We start from the raw sequence: 22148 nt of genomic DNA, 5'->3' as shown, positions 1-22148 counted from the left end.
GGTACTATCACGGGGGAGGAGGTGGAAAAAGCTGTGAAAAGTCTTGCAACTGGAAAAGCAGCCGGTCCAGATAGGATACCTAGTGAGGTATACACACAATTTTATAATGATATTAAGGAGGAGCTACTAGGAGTTATGCAGGCTGCTCAGCTTAGTTCCCCTCCCAGGTCGTGGGCTGAAGCGACTATAGCAGTTTTCTGTAAAAAGGGCAAGTAACCAGAGTTAGTAGGCTCTTACCGGCCGATATCACTGCTAAATGTGGATAATAAAATCTACTCCAAAATATTAGCTAACCGGCTAACTCACTGTATGACTTCTTTAGTCTCATACTACCAACATGGTTTTATACCAAAAAGAGGGACGGTAGAGCATGTTAACAAAGTAATTTTTTTATTTGACATAGCTGCTGTGAAAAGGAACGATCTTGCGCTGATCTTGCTTGACGCGGAAAAAGCGTTTGATCGAGTACAGTGGGGGTATTTGTGGAAATTAATGAGTAGAATGGGCTTTGGTCAGAAATGTATTTATGCAATTCAATCCTTATATCTACACCCTGTGGCTAAGATTTCCGTTATGGGCCTAGTTTCGGATACTGTTAAAATTACACGTGGTACACGTCAAGGATGCCCCTGCTCCCCTCTTTTGTTTGCCCTTTATATTAACCCTTTTATAGAGCAATTAACTTGGAATGTTTTGATCCCACCCTAGAAAGTTGAAGAATATTATTTTTCGGTTTTTGCCTATGCCGATGATATTGCGGTGACAACTGTAAATCCCGGCACTGCAATAAAAGAAATCGAGCGGTTGGCGAAGGTTTTTGGGAGGGTCTCTGGATATAAATTGAACGAGGCGAAAACGCAAATTCTTTTTCTGAGACTGTAGTATGGCAGGATTGTAGGGTAGTAAAGGAGGCAACATACCTAGGTATATAATTAAGGGCAAATATGAGTGAATTAGTGGAGGTTAACTGGAATACGCTTATGGCCAAAATCAGGCAATCTCTGGATAGATGGGAGCGGCTATTTTTAACCATTATTGGACGGTCAAATGTCTTAAAAATGAATGTGCTGCCAAAAGTCCTATACTTATTTAGGTCTATACCGTTAGAAATCTCAAAAGATAAAATACAGGCATTACAGGCAAGATGTGGGAAATGTATGTGGAGCCCAGGAAGACCAAGAAGGGCAATGAACCTCATGACTTTACCGTATTCAAGGGGAGGACTGGGGGTCCCAGATTTTTATTTGTATTATGTAACTTGTTTTCTTTTGAGGATGAGGGTTTTGATCACTGGAGAGACAGGAACTGATGTGGCTAATGCCCCGAATATTTTTGACATTCAGTTAGGTGCATTTGCAAAGCAACCTTTAGTTAAAGAGATTGACGGGAGTTACTACAAATGGACTCGGTTTAAGGTAGCGCTGGGGGCGTTTAAGGTTTGAAAATGGTTTGGGAAAATAATGGGGACAGGAAAAGTATTGTATTACACGCCCTTTAGCACATATAGGCTTCTACCAGGTATCTTCTCTAACACAATGGCTTTAATTTGGCAGCGGAAAGGGATTAGGATCCTGGGTGATATGATTAAGGAGGAAGGGATTTGTAAATCCTTTGAGGAGATGATGGCTCAGTTTTCGCTGCCTAGGAGTTTTTTCTTTACATTTTTACAAATTCGTGATTATTTAAATCGGCGAAGAGGGAAATTGGAGCAAAATAAAGTCATTGAAGGAATCAGGAGGTCTGTTAAAATTGGAGTGGTATATCAATTATTACTGTCTGTTAAGAATGATGATATAGAAAAAGTAAAGCTAAAATGGAGAGATTTAGTAGGAGACCCAGAGATTGAGGTTGAAGAGCTTTTAATATTATCTAAGGAGGCTTTAATGTCTGCAAATTTGAAAGCCCAGTTTTTTAAGACCTTACATGATCTATACTACACTCCTAAAAGAATGACAAAGTGGGGCGGGGGAAATGAAGGCAAGTGTTTTCGGTGTGGGGAAAATGATGCTGGGGTGATACATATTTTTTATAGTTGTGTTAAACTTCAAGGTTATATTGTAGATCTCAAACAGTTTTTGTCTTTGGTGCTTAGAACATCTGTTGTTATTACTCCGGCAATGTTGGTACTCTGTAAAATTCCAAAGGATAGGATACCGGAACCACTATTTCAGCATCGTCATTTTATATTTTTTGCAATGACTGTAGCACGTCTGTGCATAGCTACGGAGTGGTTACAGGAAAAACCACCGGACTTCCATCAGTGGCGGGCCAGAATGCTCAGTTTATATAATTTGGAGTGGGGTCTTTTTTCTATCAAAGGCTTGAGGAAAAAAAGACTGGGCATAAAAATTTGGAGTGTGTTTAGGGATTACTATGAGGAATGAATTGTCAATTGTCAATTGTCATTTGGGTGTAATAGCTTTGCTTTGATGTATTTTATTTTTTCTGCTCTAACACTAGTGGAAAATGTTGAAATTGTGAATTGGTTACTCTGTTTTTCTCTGCAGTTTTGATGTGAAAGAACAATTAAAAAAAACAAAAAAACTGGTGTTGACTCTTTTTGTAGTGTGCCTTGTGTGTCGCCTTTGTGTGTCACATGGATGCTTTACATAATGCCCTGGAGATTAGCCTACCCGCTCCGCACCATGCTACCCCATTTCTAACACTGGTAAACTGTGAAATGGCAGTATACAGAAAAGCAAAACACTACAAAGCGAATTTACAACTGCACTGGGGGAGAGACAGGATCGGAGAAAGATGGACTATGTATCCGAAGCATCCGGCTATCACATCAGGCTCTTAACACAAAGGCAACACTAACGCAATTATGAAGTATAAACAAAACATTAGCACTGAAGGGAACTAGCTCGTGTACCGATATGCTCAGTGTGAGCGAGCAAACTGCAGTCACTCGAAGTAAAATTAATCAGTGGCCTAAGTAGACTAATCGATTGCCCCATGATATACACTGTTGCGATAGGAAGCAAAATGACAATGACACAACAACATACCAATGGATGAAGAAGTGGTTGATAGCCCCTATATGTATGTATTTTATGCATATTTTAGTAAAATCTAAAGGGCTTGGTTAACGCCAGACCTAAAAATGGAACATGTGCTAAAAATCACATTGGGATACAATGCTCCAGTCCCTAGCATAGAACAATGATGAGAGAACCCCCGAGACTATATATCCTTTTTAATGCAATCAACTAATGCATGGGTCACACCAACATCATCACCTTTCGACCTCCCCCACCACCTGGGATCCTCCCCACCTGTGACCTCTGCTCCTATATGCTGAATCCTATTGCACAAAACGAACAGACAGCAGGATATTGGCCATGTGCGTTTGTTGTTAAAAACATGTCAAAATATCCGAAAATACTCAGTCATACCTGTGGGTGACTAGTACAAATTTACTGTCTCTAGCAGTTAATGTGTAAAGGTTAAAGATATTACTTCTACAGGGTACAAATGTAATGTGAAATGTGTCATGATACCCAACACAAATGTAAAAATGCATAACATTGTGAAGTTTGTTTATATAGCTATAAAAGTAAATTAAAAAACAATTGTATGAAAGAAGGCATGCTGTACAAAGGGCCACATTTAGAACTGAAAAAATTTTCGGGGAAAAAGACAAAAAAGAAAAAGGAATTGTATGCATCAACAAATGAGTTATGCAATTCCAGAACAAAAGTGGCAGAAACCATGGTCTTGTAGAAAAGCCTATACAGGTATAGCGGCCATCTTAGAGTGGGTGCTTTTAAATAGAAGCAAATAAGAGAGGGGGGCAGGGTAGAAATACTCTGACACCCTAAGCCTGCTCCTTCAGCAGTGAAAGCATCCAACTGATGCTCTGCGTCCGTATTGTGCTGCTAGTGACTGGGCCACTGCCTCCTAACCACAGGTGCAGCACACAAGAGCCCTCTAGAAAAGTGGTTTGCAGTGTTGTCGTAAACAGTGACAGATCTCTTTATCTATCAGTATTGTAGATATAAAGCAGCAAAATGCAGACACTCAACAGCCTGACAATCAAAACATCAAATGGCTGATTCTAAACGTGAATTAGAATGGCAACAAAGCCGGTGGCTGAAGGGGCTGACATACTGCCCCATTCTATGCATGGAGGTCTGTGGGCTGATCCAGGATGTGACATACAATGCAACAAAGCAAAGCTATAAGAGGGTTGACTCAAAGACCCCTAATCTATGTATTAGTAGTAGGAATATACATTATTTTTAAGAAAACAGTACACGGGCAATGATGGCCCTAGGTCAGACCCCATAATTAGTCGAAAAAAACAAGTTGTTCAATTACCCGTCGCTAATATAGCCCTCTGCATTACAATAGGAATAACACAATCAAAATACTATCTTGGCATATTTAATCAAAGCAGTCACTTACCCCGTTGGGCTATATACCTGGCGCATTCAGCGAAACCTCCGTTGGCCGCAAGGTGAAGTGCTGTGTTTCCATCCATTGCAATAATTGAAAAGTCTGCTTTGTATGCACCAAGAACCTTCAAAACCTATGAAAGGGCAGGAAACAAATACCTTAAGTAAGCTAATGCAAATAGGTGAGAAAATAGGTCATTGTTGTAAATGAGAACATGTTGATAAAGGTGCGACCATCAAACGTACACAATGTAAAGAATTCAGCGATACAGCACTTCTTAGTATATTTTTTAACGTGTACTTAGATGCCGGTGGAACTCTATGGCCTGTTTTTTACCAAGTATGTTTAACGTGTTACAATGGGATGGAAAATCACCCTCAATACTGCTGACCCGTGATCGTGCCAACTCACATAAGTATGCATAGAATAGAAAAAGATATCAATGACACAACCTGGTACCTCGGGTATTCTTTGCTGAATCGCTTGGGGACAAACCCGAAAACATAATAAGAAAATGTAATTTCGAAACTTTAATTGAATTATTTTACTGGAAATCATCAACGTGTTTTTCAGAGCAACACGTTACTTACAGCACCCTACAATGTTGCCCACCAGCTCATCCAACTCCTATATTTCTTTTTGTCAATGCCACTTTGCATATATTTTCTATTAGAGGAAGGATTAGGACGCTCCCCTGGAGACTACTCCTTTAACATTGGTACCCCAGAAGCATTGTCCAACAAAGTACAAGATTTCAGGGTCCATGGATCTGAGGCAGTGAAGTTGGATCCTCCTTAATGGTGGGTTGGTATCTCTGAAAGAGGAAGCTGCCCTGCCCTAACAGAGTCAAGAGTAGGAGGCATCAGGAAGCTGGTGTGGTAGGGGGAGAAGAGTGAGAAAGACAGAATACGTTTGTTGCTTCTTATCTCAGGTAATCTTCTTTGCAGCATGAGCTAGAGCCAGACTACCCGGAGTCAGGTATACATCATGCACTGTCTACCAAGGGAATTATAAAGGTGTTAAGTGTGCCTTATAGGACATGCTTATGTTAGGTGTTTATGGTACATGAAAATGGGAAAACTGGACATTGTTGGGTTAGCCAAGAATATGCACTGCTAGTATAGAGGAGGCTTGAAAGGTAAGGTAACTGGACAATTAGTGACATATCCTTTGGATGTTTCCAAAGGATACCTCTGGGACTTTGGAAAACCTTTCTGCTTGCTAGCAGGACATTACAGAAAACTGCAACATGTGATTACTGAAGAATTATGAAAACTTACAACACCCAGATTTTTGAATCTGGGATGGTCATGGAATTGTGGAGCTGGATATCTATCCCTGCAATTCAAAGTAAATGCCATGTACTTATAAAGCTGCATTACCTCCAACCGGCTCTGATGTAGGACCCATGTCTAATAAAGATGAATAAATACCAAAAAAGGGAGGGACTAGTGCTTGTTTAAGGTCCAGCACACACGCCCTTTAAATAGACTATGAAAACAAGGAGTGTGCAGTTCCTATGGGGGGATCCAGGTCTCCTAGTGTGGTGAATCCAGGGGAGCACAGGGGAGTGCTCCCATTTGAAGCAAGGGCCCTCACACACCCCGAGAGGCATCATGTTTCATCATTGGGCAGCTCCTCTTGTGTCAGCGCTGCAATGCTCAACGCGCCCCTCAGGGGTGTCTTTGCCGGAAGTTTTTTTTTTAGACGACGTGAGGAGTGAGGGTTGAATGTGATGTGCAGGTGTGAGTAGAATAGGAGGAGGCTGTGTGTGTTAAAAATTACTAATAGGATCCAAAAACTATTTACATTTTTGGGTAATTTTGTCATTATTAAAAACGTGAGTTTGAGCTAGTGACAGACATAATGATGTATCTAGTCTCTGATTAATATAAGTCCAGGGTCAAAATTTTCATGCCTCTTACTGTCCGGATCGGCAGAGTAAGGGGTAGGCCGGAAGCCCGAATCGAGCACAGACTACCGACTGTGGGCACGCACAATAGTGTTTTGCCCTGACTGGTCCGACTGGGGCCATACACTATACTAACTTTGGGTCTGGCCCCAAGAGACACACTACCTATTTATGAAAGGTATACAGGGCATGATTTGCACATATCTCAAAAATCTATCCGTTTGAGTAGATGAAGTCGAATTGTTCCTGATGAAATGCTGTGATCCTTGTGGACAGTAAGAAGCATTCTTGGCTTATTTATTTCTCAATCAAGGCATTGACTTGTTCTGCTGAGACCCATTGGTTGTCTATTCCTGTGACATGCTCGACTTGCAGAAAGATGCTGTGCATTAGAAACCACTTCCATATTTACTGAGCTTGCAAGAAGAGCCATTTTGATATCGTCCCCCCTTATTTGGCGAGATAAAACATGGTGATAGTGTTGTCCATTCTCAACAGGACAAATGAATTGCACATTCTGGGCAGCCTTTAGTTCTAGAAGATTGATATGCATTTGTGCTTCATGAACAGGCCATTTTCTGTGGATTTCAGCTTCTTAAAATGAGCCCCCAACCTTCCAGGGAAGTGCCTGTTGTCATTATGAAGAATGGTAGTAATGCCTCGAAAAAGAGAGATATTGACTTCTTTTCCCCACCATGACAAAGCTTGCTTCATTGTAGGGGTGATGTTGATCAAGTCGTCAAATGATCCATGCACCTGTATCTATTGTACATCCAATTGTTCCTGCAAAGGTCTCATGTGCAGATGACAATTTGGTATTAATGGACAGCATTCCCAACATTGACTTGAACATTCTTTCTTTTATAACTCTTTTTATTGAAGAACAACAATGCAATTGCATGAGTAAATGGTAGTGAGACATTGGCACAAACAATATCATATAGAATGCAGGTTTTAAAACAGCATATTATTCACTTACTTTATATTCTATGCCGGCTTTAGATTAGTCAGCCAACACTTGATCCTCGGGGGACTTGAACATTCTTACTGAAGTGGACTTTCTTTTTGCAAGGGAAGTAGTTGTCTCCATTATATTTTTAACTCTCTCCGTAGTCGGGTAAGCTTTGGTGACCATGGTGTCCGGAATGGCACCGAGAATACCAGCGCATGCAATATTATCATGGGTGATTCTTCTGTGTTCAATTTCAGTCGAAGAAACTGAATGAGCTGCCGACATGCCATGGTGGATCTTTGAGCAGAGAAGAATGTGGGACCCTTGACCAACATGTTGTCCAAGTAGGGAATACTGGGTGCCAAGATCTTCTTAAGAAGGCATCCATTGGTGCCATGCACTTGGTTAAGACCATGGGAACCCATCACAGGCCAAACAGGAGAATCTTTAAAGGATAGGGGCACCCTGCCACCTCGAACCTCAGGAATCGCAGATGTTTCACGTGAATGGGAATGTGGAAATATGCATCTAAGAGATCGAGAGATGTCATGAAATCCCCTTTGTTGACCAGGAATAGGATTTCCTGCACAGAACAGCATTCTTAAAGGTTGTTACTTTACATACTTGTTGAACTGCTGGAGATCTATTACCTGTTTCAATTTCCCAAACCTATTTTAATAGAAACCCTTGGTGTGCTGCTACAAAGGAACTCTCTCTATAGCTCCCTTTGAGAGAAGCAGAGATATCTCTTGCTTTAAGAGAGTAAGATGTTCATGCATTCTCTTCGGAGGAGGATGATAGGGAGGCTTATAAACGAATTCCAGGGTGTGACCATGATGGATGATGTCTAACACCCATTTGTCTGAAAAGATACGCTCCCATTGATTGTAGAAGGCCGAGAGATAGTGGCTCAATGGTTGGTCCTAAGGTGGTGAGATGACGCGAGCCTAGAAATTAGCATTGTCTTCTAGTGGTGTCTTGAGATCTTTCCACAGCTGGGGGTCATCTTCACGTTGTGTGTCTTGAGCACGCAGAAGTGGTGGAGGCGTTGTAAGATTGTTGCCCATTGTATTGAGGTCGATTCCCCAGCTTTGAATATGGCTGATATCAGTAGGACTGCAAGGAAGGTCTTTAACCTTATTGTTCTGTTACTCTATCTCTAAGAAAGGACTGGAAACACTGTTGATGTAGCATCTCCAGGGAACGTGCAGTATCAGTATTAACTTTGATGGCCTGCAGAGCCTCATCCACATCTTTCTTGAACAAATTCTCCCCATCGAAGGGCATATCCATAATTTTGGATTGTACTTCAGGGCGGAAAGCAGTCGCTTTAAGCGAGCCCTGTTGGCGTAATACTGCTGCATTTGTCATATGCTTAAATGCAGCGGATGAGGTGTTAATGGGAGTGTAATAGTAAACAATGTCGAACAAGAGATGATGTGGCACTACCGCTGTTTTGAATTAAATTCACCCTTCATTTTTTCCCTTTATGCTGACCTTGCACTAACAGTACACCTTGTGCTATCACATTTGAACTATACATCTGGTTTTATGAAAGAGGTATTGCAAGACGGGATGGGCTGCAATGTGAACAAGATTATCCAGGAGGACATTGCTCCCCTAAAAGAGGTTATTGTTTTAATGTTCTGTGAGCCTTTTTAATGTATTGTATTGTGATGTGTAAATCTATGGTTTTAATTAACAGAAATAAACTTGACTTTTACTCGGTCCATCGGCAGTGTCAATAATTTCAGACGACGCTCTGCCCCTTCTTGCAAAATGTCCTCCGCCTTCTTTTTCTTGTCATTTGGTAAGAACTCCAAGAAGGCGGATAGATTCAACCACATTTGATAGTAGTAGCGACCCAGAATGGCCAGTTCATTTGAGAACCTGATGGATGTAGCTGCCGTTGTTGCAAAACGGTTGCTGATGTTATATAGCCTCCTGCCCTCCTTATCTGGTGGTGCTGAACAGGGGTCAGTAGGAGTTCTGGAGCGTCACTGGGCAGCCTGCATGACCAGGGTATCTGGTCGCGGCTGACCTTTCAAAAAAGCTGGCGAAGTAACCGGAGCTTTAGAATTTTTGTCCAGCCGCGGAATAACTGCAGTGACCGATAATGAGATCTTCATCGGTTTAAGACCTTCTTCCCAAATATTGTTGACAATGGGAATAAAGTGGATGGATTTTCTGTCAGTCTTTAAAATCATACGAAAAGCATTCAGTCCGCTTTAGTGAGAGAGGACAATCAAACGTTTTGGAAGAACGTTACAGTAATTCGCGAAAACCTCTGATGTCCTCATGAAGAGAACGTGCGGGTGAAGGTGATGGTGACGAAGGGACAATGCAATTAGCCAATTCTTGACCTGATGTAACTGGGTCCTTGTTGGGCTTGGCCTTTTATGCAGGGTTATCCCCAAACATTTTGCTTATTCCTCCTATTTTTTCCTGACCTGTTGTTGTTGGCTATAGGATTCTGGGCATTTTTACCACTGCTAATCAGTGCTAAAGTGCATTTGCTCTCTGTGTAAATTGTCATTACGGATTGTTGTTTCCATGATTCGCTTATTTGACGTACTACTAAGTCCTTAGTACTGTGCACTATGTGTGCCCAGGGTCTGTAAATCAAATGCTGCTAGTGGGCCTTCAGCACCGATTGTGCCACCCACGCAAGCAGCCTTGCAAAAGGTACCTATCTCTGCCAACTAGAAACCCTCATTTCTAATAGGCATGAAGTAGTTCCCCCTCCTCAGATTGATCCTCAGTTGAGGAAAAGTCAGCCCATAACACACCTGATGCCCAGGCTGCTGGCGCAGGACGCCTCTTAGTTCCCATCTTGAACGATTACCAAATAAAGAGACGGGCGCTGGAAGCAGGAATACAAGAATAGAGTTTTATTTCTCATGAGGAGAGCCTGTCATTTCGGACACTCGCATAGTGTCTTCAGGAGGTGCTCTAACAAGTTTCTCTGAGGCTTTGTCTTTTATACACATGTTTATGGCACACAAACATTCCTTATTACAATAAGACGCTTCAAAGTAGGGGAAAGGCATGCTTGGAATCCCGGCTTCAGGCCTATTCCCATACCAGTCGCTCAGATGTCATCCTCCCCTCCTGAATGTAACAAGAGATTGTGATCTCTCAGCTGAACATTCCTACAGGACACGAGGGCAGGAGGGGATGATCAGGTCAAAGGTTGGTCAGGTGGTAAGGTCGGACACTTCGGTTGGTGCATCACGGGTTTTGTTATGCTGGGCAGGGAAAAGGAGGATGTATATCCACGAGGCTTGGTCTTAGGACTTGGGACCGGGTCGATAGGTCAAGTGCAGCCGGGGGGGGGGGGGGGGGTGTCAGCTGAGGGGAAGGGTGTTCCTGGGAGGAAATGGGGGGTGTGGGTCAAGCAGGAGTGCTACTTCTAGAGCAGGGTCACGCAGAGGGAGAGGGTCTTGTGGTCGATACATGAGCAGTGCGCGCGGGGGAGGGGTGTCGGGGGTTTAGCAAACGGTCAGAGAGGCCATGGTGCCTAAAATAGCTGTCGTGTACATGTGTGCATGGGTCTTATGCTGGCGGGATAACACAGTCAGTGTTTCGTAATTATTTGTTCTGCTTACAACAAGGGGTACAGTGAACACAAATGAACGCCGCTTATGTACACATACATTGCCATTTTCAACACAGTGATGAAATCTGAGGTATGGTGGCTCAGCAGGGCTAGAGTGGTCTTGCCTCAGATTGGCTGAATTTTGGGTCCATTAAAAAATGTGAATTGGTTAATGTCAATTGTTTTCTCTATTCTGTTAATGTACCTACATAGTACTGTTTGTTTTAAATACAGTAGAACTCCCACCATGACAACGGGGAAGATTCAAGCATGTGAATCTATGAACGATTCAATACCGGAGAAGGAAGCGAAGCATTTCAACATTTGACCTTCAATCCCTGTTCTGGAAGAAAGGAAATTGAGTGGAGTTTCATCTTCAACAGTGTTAAATGTTGTAGCACTATGAGGCATTTATCTGACTCGTGAAATCCTTAAGATGACATCACACAGGCTGAAGGGAAATGTGTTTGTACAGTGTTTGGCACAAACAATAGATTAGGAATTGTTGGCCTTTCATTTTTTAATTCTGTCATCTTTAAGGGATGCACATTTCTCTTTGTATACGTGCCTGCAGGAGGGAAAGGGACAAACCCAGGTCTAAAAGATCTAAAAGCATACAATGTAATTTCTGTAGGTCAGTCACACCAGAAAGTATTGAGCACAGCTAGGAAGTCTATTGCTTACCCCTCCAATCAATCAAACAATAATTTATAAAGCACTGCAAATCACATGTGAGGGTCTCAATGCGCTGGAGTTGCTAGTTGCTGCGTGGTGATCTGTTAATTCGAACAGCCAGGTCTTGAGACCTTTCCTGAATTGCTGGAGCGATGAGACGGTCCTGAGGTGCAGGAGGAGCTTGTTCCAAGCTTTGACCACCAGGTGTGAGAAACAGCGCCCTCCGCTGTTGGCTCGGTGGATCCGGGGGATGTCTGCTTGGAGGAGGGAGGCGGATAGTAGGTGTCTGGTTGGTTTGTATGAGTGGGTCAACATCTTGAACTTGCATCACTTCTGCATCACGAGCCAGTGAAGCTTTTGAGGTGGGGTGTGATGTGGGCTTGTCTGGGGAGGATGAGAATGAGTTTTGCCGCTGAGTTTTGTATTGTCTGAAGTCTCATCAGGAGGCGTGTTGTGATTCCTACTAAGTGTGTGTGTTCCCATAGTCCAGCCTCCTGGTGATGAGGGCCTGCATGATGGTCTTTCTGGTGTTGCCTGGGAGCCACCTGAAGATCTTGCGGAGTATGCACATGGTGTGGAAGCAGGGGGGTGAGACTGTGTTTACCTGTTTCTTCATAGATAGCTTGCTGTCCAGGATGATGCAGAGGTTGCAGATATGGTCTGTCAGGCAGGGGGTGGGGTGAATTCCGCAGGCCACCATGTGTCGTTCCATGGCTAGGTGTTGTTCCTAAAGATGGGAACATCTGTCTTATCCATGTTGAGCTAGCGGCAATTGTCCTTCATCAAGTCGGCAACGTTTATCATACATCTGTGGAAAATGGTGATGGACAGGGTCTTTTGACAGTGAGAGGATGACCTGGGTGTTGTCGGCATAGGAAAAAATGTTGAGTCGGTGCGATCTGACCGTGTTGGCCAGTGGGGCCATGTAAATGTTGAAGAGAGTGGGGCTGAGGAATGATTCTTGGTGGAGGCCTTAGATGATATTCTTGGGCTCTGAGGTGAACAGTTGGAGATGGATTCTCTGTGTTCTTCCGGTGAGGTATGAGGCGATCCATTTGAGGGTGTCTTGCTGGATTCCGATGTGCTGGACTCTGTTGATCAAGATGTGATGGAAGAAGGTGTTGAAGGTGGCTGATAAGTCCAGGCGGATGAGGGATGCCATTTTGCTGCGGTCCAGGAGGTCCCTGATGTCATCGGTGGCTGGAATCAGGGCTGTTTTGGTGCTGTGGTTAGCTTGGAATATGGATTGCGAGGGTTCCAGGGTGGTGTTGTGAGTTGCTGGTTGATTGCCTTCTCTGGAACCTTCACTAAAAGGGGAGCAGGGAGAGGGGCTGGTAATTCTTCTGTTCTGCTGGGTTGCCAGATGGTTTCTTCAGGAGGGGCCTCTCTTCAGTGTGTTTTCAGTCCTTCAGGAAGAAGTGTGAGGTAATGAAGGTGTCACGACTTTCATGAGCTTGTCGCCAATTGTCTTGCTCAAGAGGTTGAAGACGTGGTGGGGACAGGGGTCTGTGGGAGCTCCTGAGTGTATTGAGTTCATGGTGGCGATTGTGGCTTTGGTTGTGAGAGGGTTCAAGTGGATGAGCAGGTGTTCGGGTTTTGTGTTCGTGGGAGTGAGCAGGCTAATGCCATTGGTGGTGGGGGTTGGGGTTCAACGTTTTCGTAGATGACTGAGCTCTTGTCATGGAAGAAGTCCGCCAGGGTGTCACATAGTTCTTGGGAGGGAGTGATGTAATTCTCTGTGGCTGGGGAGTTGGAGAACTCCTTTATGATGGTAAGTTTCTTGCTGCAGTTTGTGCAGGGTTCCATACAGTCTGCTAGGGCTTTCTTTTGTGTTTCTTTCAGAAGGTGGTGGTACTGGTTGAGTGCTGTCCTGAAGGCTGCATAGTCTCCTCTCTCCACCAGGAGAAATTCTTTGTCGCCTGTTCCGAGTGAAATGCTGTGTCTGGGAGGTGGAAGTTGAGAAAGTTGTTACACTGGTCTTCTGATATCTTTTTCTAGTCTCAGCAGGTGGAATTGAGGGGGAACGGTACCAGTGTTGCTGCGCCCTGAGATGGTGATGCGGATGCTGTAGTGATCGGTCCAGTTAGGCTGAATGAAAGGGCTGTAGTTGACTCTGTCGCTGGATATGAAAATGGGGTCAAGCGTGTGTCCTGCGATATGGGTAGGGTTGGTGACAAGTTGTTTGAGGCTACTGTTGTTCATGCTGTTCAGGAGGTTGGTTCTGTTCGTGTTGCTAGGGTCGAGTGGAGTGGAAGCTGAGATCCCTTAGGGAGATGTAGTCCTGAGTCAAAGGCGATCGGTGCGATGAGGTCAAGTATGGTGTTGCAGATGCTGGAGTGTGGTCTTGGCAGTCTGTAGGCAAGGGTGCTACTGATGGTGCTTTTTCCATCTGTGTGGAGTTGGAAATAGACGTGCTGCATCATAAGGGTCAAGTCTTCCGGGGAGGTCATGCAGCAGATGATGTCCTTAAAGATGATGGCAATTCCACCTCCCTGTTTGCTGGATTAGTCATGGCGTGTAAACTTGTAGCCTCGGGGGGGGGCGATGTCTTACACAAAAAAGTATTGGCACAGCCAATAGGTTTCACTGCTGAAACTTGAATGTTTGTTTTCTTTGTGTGGAACGTCGCTCCACCTCCATCTGATGCCCTTACCTGTCATTCACCATGTGAAAGCTGTCAGTCATAGTCAACTTCCACTTTCAAAATCCACACCACCTACTTTGACGGGTCGATATTGATCAACTTTTTCAAACCATTGCGAATTGGAAGGAGCATAGGGAACGCACCTTTACTGTCCCCACCACATTTTCAATCACATTGAGTGTCTTTTAGCAAAAGTTTAACTCTCTGGGAGTTATTATTGTGGCAGCTCGTGTGCTTTTGAGGATGGAGTAATATAAAGGCGTGTACTTTGGTGTTCCTGTCAGTGCTGAGACTGGATTGCCACACAACCAGTGTGCAGAAGTAAGCGTAGTTTACTATTTTAAGGGGGGTCATGCGTCCAGTGCTCGTTTATATGTCTTTCATAGCAGTCACAGGACGTTTTATGAAGCATGGGCCTCAGTGCTCAGCTTATTTGTTTATTCCATTTCCTCCGTCTCAATCACTGCTATCAAACATCTCCCTTCTCCTGTCTGTTCAGAACGGATTGTGCACTAACTCATTTAGAGTACAAGGAACAAGAAATAAATGAAGGGCTCTTTGCTCGACTCCCTGCGATCTTGACTACCTCCAGGTGGATCATGAACTAAGCGGTAAGATAAACACCTATACGTTTTAAACCTGAGAGACAAGGAACAAGCAAAAATATATTTTTGAAATGTATTTATGCTGTATGTTGGGTATATGTGTGATTTAATATGAGTCTTTTGTCCACGTACACAGAAGTCTAAGGAAAATTGAATAATGTTGACATGTAGGTGATCCCGATACATTCCGCTATCCCGTGATAAATGGCTATTCAATTACGGAACTAATCATCGCAGGTTTTAATTTATGTACATACAAATCGGTCTTCTTCGTTTTTGTTTATTTTATTAGGCATAAGCCTCAGTATTAAGCTTATTTATTTATTCCATATGCTCCCTCTCAATCACTGCTATCTAAGCACTCCATTCTCTTGTCTGTTCCGATGAGTGTGGGGGTGTATCACTGAGGTCAAAAAGGACCTCACTCTAAAAGAAATTACTGTTACATCTCTAAATAATATCATCTCAGGAAGGTGCCGAAACCATACTTCTTTTCATTCTGCTAGTTCTTACACCTGCCAAGTTTAGATAGTTTAGCATTAAGAAACCCCAGAGTACATTTTGTGCGCTACCTGAACCAAAACCAATCAAAAAGTTCTGGCTCACAAAGTACCTTTTGCACACTGGGATTTTGCAGTTGCAAGCTCTGTGAATTAGAGAATCGCATGCATAGCGCACACAAAATGCTTTTTACATTATTTTTATTATAATTATTAGTAGTAGTAAATATTTATAGAGCGCCTAGGCATCCTCGCGCTACATCAGGCCCTTAGTCCCTTGCAAGGGTAGAAAGACCAACTATATTTCTTTTTCTCTGCGTCTCTCCCTCTCTGTATCACTCCCTCTCTCCCTCTCTTTCTCAAACATTCCACTTTCCTGTAGTGTCCTGCTGGACACGTTCTAGTGTTCCACCTGCTTGTAACCCACACTATTCACCCACCCATCACAGGCATCACCGGTCAGGTGACCCTGTTAATAAAAGGGGCCAGGCGCACGTGCCCTGGGCAGTTCCAGTATCCAACTACAATGTGTTTGTGTGGTTGTTTGCTTATAATGTGGGCCTAGGGCCCCGAACACGACAATGGCAATGAGGCAGGTCTGACCCCCCATGCCCGCTGCAAGATACTCCGTCGTCCCTCAGGGGAAGGAAATAAGCAAGATGATGTGACATCCCCCACTGTGCTGCCCATTAGTTCCGGCAGAAATAGGAGGGGAAAAGCACTCCCCTAAGGCACCAAGCATAGCTCAGCAACGATCGACTCCGGTGAGAGAGAGAGACCCCCTGCTATGCCAGCTAAGCGTCCGCATCCGCGCAGGCTGTTAATGCCACAATCGAGTGGCCCTACAACCCCCGCCGTAGGGTGACAGGCAGAGTCATCCTGCTACTTCTGAGCAGGGCGCTGTACAGCCTGCTGAGATTTCCCGCCTCAATGGCTCTCATCTGACTAGTCCGAGGCGTCGGCCAGATTAGCGAAGTACAGCGGACCGGCAGCACGCTGTCAGACCATGCCCTCAAGTCTGTCCCCCGCAGCACCTGTACAGGTGTGATGAACGGGCCCACCATACTGCAGTGAATGAAGCGGTTACTGCAGCCCTCCAAGGCACCAAGCGGCACAACGGAAGAAGCACTGCCACGAGGTGGAAAGAGCCCGAGTGCCTGGCTCACCGCTTCGCACTGCATCGAAGAGCAAGGATCTTCATCACCACGAGGTAGGAGTGCCCAACGCCCCCTCGCACCGAGCAGAGAGCGATAGCCTGCAGACACACATAAGAGAGTGCGGGGTGACGGCGTCCCTGCCCGAGGACGTCCCACCTCCCCTGCCTGGAATATGTAATGCCCACATCTGCAGCACCCCATGTCAGTGGGCTGTACTTACCCTGGAATAGGGAATATCTTTCCCCACATCTGCTCCTGTGAGACCAGTGGGGGCAAAATGAAGCATGGCATCAAGAAAGCCGCTCCGCCTCCAGAGACCGGCAGCACCACACCTAAGTTTGTTGCGGTGTCCTGCGAGGCCTGCAGCTTCAAGACAGCTGCCTGAGGCTGTCAGCCACACTTCAGCACTACCTGGCGGCCTCCTTGCTGTACCGCACCCTAGCTCTGGAGATTGAAAGCAGGGCACGTCTGCATAAGAAATAAAATCACAAGCAAGGGAAGCAAGAACAAGCTACCACGTACCGGGGAAGAAGAGATAGAGTGACAGTTTTTGTGTCCCACAGAGAATTAAGCAAGTTAGAAGGCTATCTGGCCCTCACAGAGACCAGCAGGTTCGCCCATCCTCTAGGGCTGCAGCACGTCTGGCATCAGCGCTCCTCTGAACACTGCCAGCAACTGCCCCAGAGTATCAATCTTCCCCAAAAATCCCGGGCCATCAGACGAGATGGAGGCAGAGGATACCGCATGCCCCCGGGTGGCAGACAGCTACCACTGCAACTGAGAGCAAGAGGAGTGCTTAGGATACACCAGCCACCCTGATGAGTGAACTCATCCCAGACAGCAAGCACTGGGAACTTGCAAAGGACCAGCAATGTGCTGATACTATCGCATGCTGAACCAGGGTGGTAGCTAAGTGTACCCTAGGCCCCCTGGTGGCCACCTGCCACCACTACAGCACTGAAGAAGTAGTTTGGGCTAAGTGAGATGAGAGAGCGCTAAACTAAAGTGAAAAATTGTATGGGTGCATCATATGTACAAGTAGTCAGCACCCGTATATGTAAAGGGTTTACTAATCATGTTCAAATGCGATGTAGGGTTGAGAACTGAAGTATTTGATGTTAGAACTACCTGCAGAACAAATGATTAAGGGTTTTGAAGCACTAATGATGTTGTTTTAATGGATTATCATTGCGTGTTTAGGCCTGCTTTATTAAAATTCATATTTGCATTTATATATATTCATGATAAGCTTGCTTAAAGTAGAAAATGCATTTACTTTGAGGTTGGAGGCCTAAAGAACGAAAAGATTGTTCATGTAAGATGTTGGGCCTATAAACGTGCAGAGGTCCAGTCCATGGAAATCGAGTGGGCCTGACTGGAAATGTTTTGCTTAGCATTAAATGGTAGAAATGTTTAGTAAAAGCGGCCCTTGGCTAAAACTAATCAACGTTAAAGAATGTGTGAGCCGATTCTCATGTATTTCCTTGCAGGTGCCGGACCAAGTAGACAGTAGAGTAGAAGGGCCCATTGTGTATGAGTGTTAGAATGTTAGACTCAGACATGGAGGAGTAGCCGAGGAATTTAAAGATACAACTTGAAGCGACGGAGAGTCTGGGACCCAAGGACGTTTGGACCGACATGGATGGAAGGGTGCCATAATGGAAAATTCTGGAAACCAACACCTTCGAGAGGGGCGTACCTGAAGGCGTGTCGCCCGTATTGTGGGGTTTTGCATTAGGGACAGCACCCCGAGGGAGGAGGTAGAGCAGATGGGCAGAGGAGTCAGAGAGCGCGGGTGGATGGGCAAAGAGCTTAGTTAGGACTGAGGTTTCTCCAGACTGAAGAGAAAAGTGAGTGAACTTCTTTGGAAGTCACCACGGCTGACACATTTTGATAGGATGGGCTATTGTTGAGTAGGGATGTCACTTAGCATAGTGTAGGGATAGATTAACTTGACCTTTTCTTTTCAATGCATACCAGAACTCAAGTTACAGCAATCTTTGTTAGTCTGATGATTCTGGAACTGATTCTCGTATTATTGATAAGCCGCCTAAGACTTTTCCGTAGGATCATGTTTGTATTAGTGCCTGTTTATCTTCTGAACCTCGTGTTGAGGTGTTTGTATCTTCAGCTGTTTTCATTTCTGTAATAAATCTTCAAACTTAGTTCTTAGCCAGTGGTTCTTTGGGGGAAGCTAATGGGAATTGGTGGAAGTATTGATTATTGGTAAATAGGTTGCCTAATTCACTCTATGACAGATAAAAAGGTTAAGTCGACCTGTGACGGGATTTTGGAAGTGGTAAGCAGGTTCTAGAATGAAAATCCTGCCTTCTCAGTTGGTAGAAGAGTAGGATGGTTTATCTTCTGGAGTGAGGGTAATCTAGAGCAGGTTGAGATTTCCCGAGGCCCATAGAGAACCAATGACGAGTATCCAGAAAATCGCGGACGGAGGATGGCGTTCCATGGAAACTGACGGAGAGTGACGGTGCGGCAGAAAGCAGCAGCTCGGAAGAGAGTGAGTATGAAAAAGGGTCATGCGTGTTAGATTGCGGTGATACGTTTGTATTGTTGTGTTGTATTGTCTTGCGGAGTTGAGTGCCTGTAGTGTGTGAGGAAGATCAGGTTGTGAGCGCGCAACCGGAGAAAATCTTAAGCTCAAAGGGAGTTTAAGTGGTTCGGGTGTATCGAACACCCTTAAGTAATTGTCGACCATTGAAAAGGGGGTCATGAAGTACCATTGATCGCCCGCAGGACCGAGATAGGGGGAATGAATGTGTGAGTGCGTGGGTAACGGACGATGGTCGGAAGTTGCCGTGTGTCTGTAACCTATCAGTGAGGCGATTGTCCGGTCGTTCGTGGACAGACATTTGCCGGTTCGGTGACAATTACGGTTAGACTGTGGCTGCACAGTCAAGGAAGTGGCCGCTTGGTCGGAAGTGATCATTTCCAGAGTATGATTGGGACGCATGCGTGACCGGGAGACGAGCGGAGAGAGGAGGGGAACTGCTGCGAAACGGAGGCGTGTGACGTCAGAAGGAGCCGCGCTGGGATAGGGCGGTTAGTGTGGAGCCGCGCTGGGATTGGTGGATTGTCATCGAGAGGTAGAAGAGCGTTGTAAACAAGGAAACGTGGTTGCTTTTCATCATGAAATGTTTAAAAGTGTTGCGAGATTGTTTTAGAGGTGAAAAGAAGTTAGAACCTCGGGGTGGGGAAGAGGCTCCACCCGAGGATACTCCAGCCTATTATATGGCTACGAATGTTGGGTTGCATACCATATTGTGGCTTGAGAACTGGTGCAAGATGACTGACGGGAAAGAGGAATTGACTTTTCCTAAATATGGAACTTTTAGACTGGAGGTGCTGTATCAGCTAAAAGCGATTATGACTTCTTTGCAGCCCCTACCCAGACCAACGCAGTTTGAAGCATTGAATGCGTTGATCAGAGCAGCCCATGAAAGAAACAGAGATAGGAGACAGGAAAGGGTGAAAAGATCAGTTAGGGCGGTTCAAGATGCGAGATGGGATGCATTAGCCAAGAGGTGGAGAGTGCAGACCATCGAAGGGGACAGGTTGTACCCGTTGTTGGTCAAGGAAGGAGACGCGCAGAGAAGGAGTGCCGAGGATGAGGACAGTGAGACAGACGACAGCCTGATAGAGAGACTGTTGTCGGAGAGACCACCTCCTTAAAATCCGGAGACGGGAGGGGGGTCAGCACCGATGGGGAACAAGGGAGACCCCGACATAGACGGTGGTGTCCCGATGGAAAGCTGTTTGAGCTCCTTAGGGGACAAGTTTGGCCCGGCAGAGGGAGAAAAGGCACCCCAATCATCCCCCACAACGAGAGTATTGGGAAGATTCACGGTGCAAAAGGTGCACACTGAAGAGGGTGTAGATTCACAGAGATTGCCAGACGCCCTTACGGTGCCTGTCACCATAGTATCAGTATGTAATCCAGAACAGACAATGAGCGAGGGTCCGCTACAAACGGAGAGAGAGAGAAGTGTCAGTGAAGGGAGGAGTAATGTGGCGGACGGATGGTGCCAATGGCCAAGACCGGTAGAAAGGAGCACCCCTTTGGCAGCATCGGCAGATTTTTCTGGAGAACAGGGGGGTTTGAGAGGACCGATGGATTTGAGAGGACCCCGGCCAAGGTCCATCAGAGAATTAAGGCCGGACTTGAGAACTTGGGATACGATTGTTGATACCCAGAGCAATAGGTCGAGGAAGGAGTTTGACAATGGAACCCAGGAAATTAAGGGGGTGTCTCACTGCGCGCCTAGCGAAAGCAGGCAGGAATGGGAACGCGGAAGTGTGGAAAGTAGGGGGGTGTCCCACCACACCTCTGGCGATCATAGACAGGAGTGGGACCATGAGGGTTGGGAAAACAGGAGGGTTCCCCCTAACACACCTGAAGAAAACAGACGAGGGAATCAGGACGGTGAATGGAGGGACTCTAATGGAAATTCTAGCGAAGGAACATTGAGAGCAGCAATAAAAGCAAGAAGGATTGATGTGTTGAGACTAAAATCTGAAGTGGAGGAAATAGTGGAAGGTACATTGCCACTAGAGAGAATAGAACTCTATGAGCCAGATGAACTGTTGTTTGTGGCAAAGGATGTCACTCGGAGGGCTAGGACAGCACATGAGAAACTGTCTGAGTTAGCAAACAAGTATGTTGTGGATTTGACAAAGACAAAAGCACTACAGGGTGGCCATAGGTTACAGTATTCAGACCAAGACCTAGAAGAAAAGAGAGTGATCGGATTAAAAACCCACATCAGGGAACTGATAGTGGGAATCCGAACATGGACCCAATTGGACAAATGGGAGGAAAGGTGGTCAAAGAGAAAGAGCGTTAGACGAAGCGCTATTGAGACATCCCCGGGAGGAGGGTTGATGCAGGCAGAAACGTACCCCTTACGGGAGGTGGCTCACGGGGGATATGTACATGTACCCTGGAGTAGGGGAGATTTGGCTGCCTTTACGAACTCATTTGCAAAGCTGCGAGAGTCCAGTAGAATGGTACAAACAGGTAGAGAGGTTTGTTAAGATCTCAAAGGTAATGTGGATTGATCTAAACACACTGTTCGACATTGTAGTCCCAGGAGACCTGTGGATAGCATGCAAGGTTAGTGTCGAATGGCCCACAGAGGAGCCGGATCGAGACACTAGCACGAATGGACCCTCACCCAAGGTGATGATAAAATATGAGCAGGTGATCACGTGGTTGAAGACTAAGGTACCACCACAGGACATAGACTGGGTGAAGATAGATCGGACTAGGCAGGAACCGAAGGAGACAGTCCATGAGTATTATGAGCGGCTCTTGCAGATTTTTAAGCAGTACAGTGGATTGGATGTGATGGATCCAAAGGACATGGGACAGTTTGTGTCCAAGTTTGTCTTGGGTCTGAGACCTGATATCTGTCTCATGATGCAGCAACATTTAATTTGCTGGCAGAACAAGCCTCTGGACGAGATCTTGAGGTATGCGAGGTATTGCAGTGATGAGATAGACTCCAAGACAAGGAAGCTTAAGGATAAACTGATGTTAGTACAGATGCAATCGGGAGGGCAGGGTCAGACTGGCAATGGCACACTTGGGAGAAAATCGGGGGGACAGAAAAGGGATAATGAGGAGGGCCCAAGGCCAAGGATAGACTTGGCGGCTCTGAAAAAGACGACAAGGTGTCACCAGTGTCAC

The 22148-nt window shown here is 45.3% G+C and overlaps 1 protein-coding gene across 1 annotated transcript in view; it reads right to left on the bottom strand.

The window, feature by feature from the left end:
* The window catches only part of ANKEF1 (ankyrin repeat and EF-hand domain containing 1), a 301953-nt gene that overhangs the window by 195252 nt on the left and 84553 nt on the right, over positions 1-22148 (bottom strand). The window contains exon 5 of the mRNA XM_078647084.1: positions 4411-4534. Coding sequence (XP_078503210.1) covers positions 4411-4534 — 124 coding nt within the window. The remainder of the gene's footprint in view (positions 1-4410; positions 4535-22148) is intronic.

The sequence above is a fragment of the Lissotriton helveticus genome, chromosome 6 (assembly GCF_964261635.1).
Source record: "Lissotriton helveticus chromosome 6, aLisHel1.1, whole genome shotgun sequence".
Classification (NCBI taxonomy): Eukaryota; Metazoa; Chordata; class Amphibia; order Caudata; family Salamandridae; genus Lissotriton; species Lissotriton helveticus.
Note: the sequence above shows the minus strand (reverse complement) of the source record. Positions and strands in the feature narration are given on the sequence as shown.